The following is a 7815-nucleotide window of genomic DNA, read 5'->3' as shown; positions in this document are numbered from 1 at the left end:
TTTACCAGGTTTCCTTGATGGGCACTTCTCCTAGGCCAATGCCTTGCTCACATTCTTCCCCCCTCCCATTTACATATTTTATTTGGAAATGTTTACACAAGTACAGGGAAACTAAATTTTTGAGATAGTGGATGTTATTAGATTATCATCAGTTTATTATAAAAGACACATGGAAATTATTTACATGATGAAAGATTTCACCACTTCAGTGGAAAGGGCAGCTTCATAGGATGCCATTTCAACCGTGATTTGTTTCAGCCTATATACTTTCCAAGAATGTCACCATCTCTAAATAAGAAATAATCCCTGTCTTCTAGAACTGCTTTGGTGTCTCCATACTCTGGGGGAAGAACTTTATCTCCAACCTTCTTGCTAACTGGCTGAATCTCTCTACCCTTTCCTTTAGAGGCTGATCCCACAGTTACTACTGTTGCTTGCAATACTTTTCCTTGAGGTTTTTCTGGAGGCATAATGCCTCCTTTGGTTACTGTTTTGGCTGCATTCCTTTCGAACAATACTCGGTCAAAAAGTGGAAGAAACTTTCTAAATGCTTGTCTGGTCAGGACTCAAGTCACCGCAGCAGCTCAGACTCCACTTTGTTGCTCATCATTCTTGATGTCTCTACCATGGTGAGTTCCCCCTACTCTCAGTGTACACCTATACTGTGCTGCCCAACCTAATAGCTTTTAGATTGATTGTTCAGGAAAGCGAAGAAAAAGGAAAGAAAAGAAGAAATACATTTTTTATTTTTAAAAAAGAGAGATAGTATCTGTAGAAGAAAATACTCAGCCAAATCAGTAAAACATGCACTAACACTTTCACTCCAAACTCAAGAAAACTTATATGTAATCATCCAGTTGGCAAGAGACTACCTGTCTCCAGGAGATCTATGGCTGGTCTTGAGAGGCATGGCAGCTCTGGATGCCACATGATACCCTTATCCAAGAAGGCCCCAAAATATCATCAACTGACATCCCATTCCTCAAAACCCACTCCCCAGAAATGGAAGATCCAGAGGTTCCAGTGTTGTTTAAACATGCACTCCTGAGAAAGAAAGTATAGAGAATGGAGGGAAGAAATACTCAAAGCATCAATGAGAGAATTTCCCACCATCAATGAAACAGTCTGAATGAGATTCTTCAGAATCGTAGTTTAAGGACGCTTCACCAACCGCACCAGGATGACTGAAAACAGTTGAACTCAACATGTTCTGGCAAAAATCTCAACTGCTAAAGATGAAATAATGAAATATTTAAAGAGGAAATAAAAGCAACAGTTTCCCATCCAGGAATAAGTCAGATTGACACCCATGTTCTCAGTAGCAACAAGAGTTGCAAAGAGAGAGAGGAGAAACACCTTAACTTTCCAAAGAAATATAATTTTTAGCACATAATTATTAACACCCTCAAATGTTATCCAAGTAGAAGGGCAAATGAAGAACCATTTTTTATGGTTTAAATATGAAGTGTCCCCCAAAAGTTCATATATGAGACAACGTAAAAATAGTTTAGAGGTGAAATGATTGGGTTATGAGAGCCTTAACCTAATCAGTGGATTAATTCCCTGATAGGGATTAACTGGGTGGTAGTTGTAGGTAGGTAGGGTGTGGTTGGAGGAGGTGGGTCCTGGAGGCATGCCCTTGGGGCATACATTTTGTTCTTGTTGAGGGCAGCTCTCTGTGCTTTCTGGTGCCATTTCCTGAGCTGCCTTCCTCCACCACACTCTTCTGCCAAGATGTCCTACCTCACTTCATGCCCCAAGGAATGGAGCCGACCATCTATGGACTGAGAACTCTAAAACTGTGAACCCCTAAATGAACTTCTCCTCCTCTAATTGTGTAAAGAAAAACAAAAAGAGAGAGAAGCAAGCAAGGTGCAGGGGCAAAGTAAAAGGGGCTGCTGGCTGAGCTGCCAGCTTTATTTATATCCATAGGTTACATTAGGTCATTGACATCATTAGGAAATATTGCTCATTGTATAAAGTTACTGTTATAGAAGCAGGTTTAGGTGCAGTGACACATTGATGTTGACTAAGAGAGTTCCTTTATTCTCAGAAGCTGAGTTTCTGAGATCAAGTTTGAGGCTGATAAGACTCTAGTACAGAGCCTCCTCATGAAGGACACTACCATAACAGCTAGGCATTGAGCATGTATTAGTCATCTTATTAGTTCCAGGGAGAAACTGCAGAATAGTCCAAGTGTGGAAAACAGGGCGCCTGTTAATCCTCCTGAGTTTGCTCATCAGAGGAACGCTGCCTGGTACATTTCCACAGCCAGAATCCTTATATAATCACTTGTCAAGCCTTTTGGTCACAGTGACAAAAAAACTGACTAGAACACATTTCTTATCTGTAAAAACCTGAAAAGTTTTCTAATAGTTCCCGGAAATATATACTGGCTCAGTAAATAACGGTGAAAACCTCAGAAGGAAATGACACAAAAGGAAGACATGACTTAGTCCATTCATGCTGCTATAAGAAAATACTCCAAGCTGGGTCATTTATAAAGAATATTTCTTTTTTTTTAAAAAAATATTCTTTTTAGTTGTTGATGGACCTTTATTTTATTCATTTATTTATATGTGGTGCAAAGAATCAAACTCAGTACCTCACACATGTGAGGCAAGTGCTCCCACCCCTGAGCCAAAACCTCAGCGCCCCCCCCTAACCTAACTCTTAATATTGCAATGGGAATCAAATTCGAGAATTTCATAGCACATACTGAGCAGAGAGGTCATAAAAATGTATTCTTTAGTCTAAGCAAGATTTTACTGTAAATTCATAAATTTACAGAATTTAACAGGAAGTCATAATACAAAATTTACAGCAAATTTATGTAAATTTACTGTAAATTTACATAAATTTACTGTAATAAAGATGTTAACAATATGTGAGACTGTTATAGGAGTGAGTGGAGGAAAAGGAAGTGGAGTAAGGTTCTTACCTGATTCAGGATGAGATGAGAGACAATGATTTGCTCCAGAATTTAACAGGAAATCATAATACAAAATATCAACATTGAAGTATATTGTAAAAATAAAATCAAATACATAATTTTAATATCAGAAATTATATTTTGGTTATTATGATAGATACCAACACAATGGTGGCTCAAAAAAAATGAGAAAATTAATTTTATCCTTGATATGATCTTAGTGTCCAAACTTTCCCATGCTTGTGATTGGACTGTTGTTCTCACAGTCTCAAAATGGCTACCAGAGTGCCTCCTATCTTGGGTACATTTCAGGAAATAAGAAGGTTAGAGGTTAAGGGCAAGAAGGTCATCCTGGCCCCAGGAAGCCGAGTTTTCCCAAAAGATGGCTCAGTGTCTTCTGTTGACATCTCATTGATCAGTGAGAGTCCCTTGACATCCCTAGTGGCAAAATGGACTAATGAAGGTCATCTATTATTTTTTCTCCTGCTGCCTAATCTTGGCATATGCTACTCCAAATAACTATAGTTCCATTGATGAGAAAAATGGTTTTAGTAGTTGTTTATTACGATAGAGATTTTCTTGGCTGCAAGCAGACACACCTGTGCTTTGTTAACAAAGGGAAAAGGGAGTTGACAATAAAGCAATGGGTTAAAGATCCAGCACGGAGACACTCCTACTTATGATAATGACATGACGAAGATTGGGATGAATCCTTTTGCTAAAGATAATGGGAAAAGCTGGTCAAGATGTTTAAAGTTTTTTTCTATTTGAAGGTATCGAAAAGAAACAGTATATTAAAAAGTCACTGGGCCATGATCCAAAGGAAGAAAGAAATCCTGAGCTGCAAGCCTGGCATTTGGGGTTGCATCATCCAACAGACGCTTCCAGCATCTTCCCTGTCCTAGGTGTGCCTCCCAACACTTCCCCTGTCCTCCACCTTAACGACCATCATCCCACTGCTACACACTGACACTCTGAGCCTGAAGGCCTCTGCCATTCCCCACACTCCCCCTACAGCCCCACACCAGCCTTGCACATTCTCACCTGCTTCTCAGTGACCCCTGGGGCAGTTGCTCTGAGGAGACCAGGGCTTTAGGTTATCCCCTAGGCCCTTGTGCTCAGAATGACCTTGCTGCACCAGGTGGGGCTTCAGGGGCCAGCAGTAGGCAGAGATGAAGCCCTACTTCTATACTGGCCTCCATGACTCACTGAAATCCTGAGTGTGACCTTGGGGCCATCAAGGGCAAAGAAAGGAGCAGAACAAAGATATTTGAGACTGGGATGAGGCCTTGGGGTTTTCTGGCCTGCATGTATCCTGATCTCCCAGGAGGCTGAAAAAATGATCACTCTGAAGCTAGGCCAGACATAAGGTATTTAGCCACAGTGAGGGAGTGGAGCCTGACCCCCATCCCCAATTCCACTGTCCTCATCAAAGATAATCCGAGCTCAATTTTTATTCTGTGTTTCTTCCTAATCCTCACGCTCCCCTTTTTAAAAGTTTATAAATTCTAAACTTTTATAACTTTATTGGCTTTATAACACATGAACACAAACAGAGAGAGGGATCATACTGTTCTTTAATTCGATTTGTTTCGCTTGTTGTTCGCATGTTGTTGGATAACTTGAATCTATGTTCCCAGGTCATGGTCATTCATATTTGGTTCAGAATAAACCATTTTCTTTTCTTTTCTTTTTCTTTTTCTTTTTTTTTTTTGGTACCAGGGATTGAACTCAGGGGTTCCTGAGCCACATCCCTAGCCCTACTTTGTATTTTATTTATAGACAGGGTCTCACTGAGTTTATTAGCGCCTTGCTGTTGCTGAGGCTGGCTTTGAACTTGCGATTCTCCTGTCTCAGCCTCCTGAGCCTCTGGGATTACAGGTGTGGGCCACCACTTGGAGCTTCAGAATAAACTATTTTCTAATTTCCTCAAAGCAAAGTTGTTATTTTATGTCAAATGAGACACCTGGTTTCATTTTTTATCTGTGAGTACTTGGGAATGGAACTGTAGAGTTTAGGGAATACATATTTAACTTTTTTAGAAGCTACCAAACCATTTTGCACATTGGTTCTGCTGTTCCATACCTTCTACCAGCAGGATGGAAGAATTGCTGCTGCTCTGGGTCCCCACCAAGATCGTTGCTGTCCGTGTTTCTTATTTTACCTATTCTCTAGGATGTCTAGGGGAACCTCATTTGATTTCACTTTCAGTTATCTCATAACTAACAATGGTGGGCATCTTTTCATGTGCTTCTGAGCCATTTGTGAATCTCCTCTTGTAAAGCACCCATTAACTATTTTGTCACAAACTCTTTTGCTTCATTTTTTTTTGTTTCCATTATATGACTTAAATGAAATCCATGTTTTGAATTCCTTATTGATGTATATTTAAATTGTCTCAATTTTTTCCAACCAGACCACAATGATAACTTTGTACACATTTATGTCAATGAACCAAAATTTCCATGCCATGCCTTTGCAACCAAATTTTAGGTGTCTCTGCAGGAAAGAATAGACACTTTCACTAAAAAGGGCCCAACTATTGGAAGCCCCTGGTACATGCATCATAGGTGCTCTTATGACATCAATGCTCTCTCCCCTCCTCCACTGTGGCAGAAGGAATGCAGACCTGAGTGTGATGAAACCATCTAGCCCCTAACCATGGGCAATTTAGAGGATCACAGACCTGAGGGAATTTGAATTATCTATCTCCAAATCATGGGCAATAAACTTTGTGTAAGATATAACCAGTTCACCCAAGTTGCAGGGAGGGGAAGGTGGATTTCCACAGTTAATCAGGATACTAGCCTTATGTCTAGGGATACTGGGATAATGAGGAAATTGAATATGTGGTAGAATCAACACCCTATTGTACACAAAGAACAGCCTGCCCACACCTCTCCCTTTTAACTGTTTACAGAAGGATGGCAACCCTTGTGAAATTGTAATTGTAAATGTTGAGCAGATCTCACCACAGAAAAAGGAAGAGGCAGAGGCAGAGGAAATAACACCAGAGGTAGGTGGTATAGACTTCAATACTGAGGTGACTTCTGACCTTCCACATCTCTAACCCATGTCACCCAGAAGTGGTGTTTATCGTTTTGAAGCTCATTGCAGAAGGTGATCATGGAATTTATCCACCCAGGATATATTTGGGAGTGGAAGGTGGTACTCTTATGTATTATTCAGAACAAACATTAGAAACCCCAAATGTCCAGGTCAACACAAAGAGTTGCCCCATTATCCAAAGCTGGAATGAATAGGAATTGAGTCTTCTTCTCCAGTTGTTAGCAACGTGAGAAAGGCCAATGACTGAGGCAAGCTGACTTGGTTGTGGGGGGAGGAGAAACCCCAAAGAGTGTGAGAACCCGACCATGCAAACTTGAAAAGTGGGGCTCTGAGGGCTGTGTTTGGGGAATGCAAGGCCAGAGGGAATCCCCACACAACCTGGAGTTGTGTGGGAGTGTGTGCATGAGCACATGTGTGCGTGTGTGTGTCTGTGTTAACTGAAGACCTATGTGTGGTAACCAAGAGAAATGAAAGTGAGAAATAAATGAGAGAGACCCCAAACTGTGTAGTGCAAGGAAACTTTTAATATGAGGAACTAGCAGAAAGAGGAACAGGTTGTGGATTGAGGTGAAACCAGGGAAGAGAGGGAAGGGCAAGAAAAGAATGCCACTTCCCCAGCAGGTCAGAGGGTATGAAGGGGAGGTGACAGGCCCAGGTAGATGGTCAGGCTCAAGTGGATCCTGTGGATCATAAGGTTCTTGCTCCAGGACCAAGGCAAACCAGGTGATGTAACAAAGGGCAGGGGAACCCCCATCCTATAGATGGCTACTTTGAGCCTCAGAGGTCAAGATGAATGTATATGTGCATTAACTGACATGGTAGAGAGAGGCAGGCAGAGGAGGACACTTGCGTGAATTTCTATGCCCAGGTATTGCTCTGTCCAGTGCTCATTAATTTCAGAGGAAGAGGAGATTGTTGATTGACAGAGGATCAGAAGCCCTTCCTGGCACATTCTTGGCTTGAGGTTGTTGGGGAACATGTCCTAAGTGTCATTTCTTTACTTTGTATCTCCCACTCCCTCACAAAATGAAGGAACCTTCTGACTCTACACTAGCAGCCACAAAGATCCAGGCTTGGTGGCGGGGCACCCTGGTGCGACGCACGTTGCTACATGCTGCCCTGAGAGTTTGGATCATTCAGTGCTGGTGGAGGAAGATACTGGCCAAGCTGCTGGAGAGGAGACGGCGGACGATGCTGGAGTTGAATACACGGCAAATCTGGGCCTGTGTCAAGCTGCAGGCCTGTGTTCGAATGTGGCTCATCAGACTGCAACACTGTCGTGTGCTCAATGCTGTCCGGGTCATCCAGATCTGCTGGCGCTGGCATAGTTGCCACACCCGTGGCTTTTTCCGGGGAAATTACGAGATCACAGAAAATGAGCTAAAACTTCAGATTGACATTTTTCTGGGATCACAGATTTGTCGGATCACCGATTCTATCCCCTTCCCAATAAAGAACTGACCAGGTCTGCTCCAAATATGCGTCAGTAGATCTTTGTTAGACAAGCTCCTGGAGGTCTGCATCTCAGCAAAGAGCCAGGAAAATGATGGAAGGTACAAAGCATCTTACATGATTACTTGGGGGAATCAGCAGGGTGTGTCTGGGGTGCTGGAGTCATAAGGGGGTGAGAGCCCATGCTGGAGGAGAAGAATCTGAGATCCATCAGCAAGGTCTGCCATAGGTGGGAGGGTTGGGGTTGCAGGGTGGCCAAGGAGATCAGCTCCAGGGAGATTCCTTCACTGTGGTCTATGCAAATGACACCCCTATAGTTGTACAATGTGGGGGCCTCCGCCATCCTTTGCCCTTCATTCTCC

General features: G+C 42.3%; 2 protein-coding genes across 2 annotated transcripts; one reads left to right on the top strand and one right to left on the bottom strand.

Moving 5' to 3' along the window:
- Nucleotides 1-254: 254 nt before the first annotated feature.
- LOC107143176 (10 kDa heat shock protein, mitochondrial-like) lies at nucleotides 255-930 on the bottom strand. Its single transcript, XM_048794056.1, has 2 exons — nucleotides 873-930; nucleotides 255-565 (listed from the first exon to the last, which is right to left on the bottom strand). Exons 1-2 carry the CDS (start codon nucleotides 928-930, stop codon nucleotides 255-257), a joined length of 369 nt encoding a protein of 122 aa, XP_048650013.1.
- Nucleotides 931-6986: 6056 nt separating this feature from the next.
- LOC107143173 (IQ domain-containing protein F5-like) lies at nucleotides 6987-7545 on the top strand. Its single transcript, XM_015486772.2, has one exon. It carries the CDS (start codon nucleotides 7028-7030, stop codon nucleotides 7460-7462), a length of 435 nt encoding a protein of 144 aa, XP_015342258.2. The 5' UTR covers nucleotides 6987-7027; the 3' UTR covers nucleotides 7463-7545.
- The last annotated feature ends 270 nt before the right edge of the window (nucleotides 7546-7815 follow it).

Source organism: Marmota marmota, unplaced genomic scaffold, assembly GCF_001458135.2.
Source record: "Marmota marmota marmota unplaced genomic scaffold, marMar, whole genome shotgun sequence".
NCBI lineage: Eukaryota > Metazoa > Chordata > Mammalia > Rodentia > Sciuridae > Marmota > Marmota marmota.
Note: the sequence above shows the minus strand (reverse complement) of the source record. Positions and strands in the feature narration are given on the sequence as shown.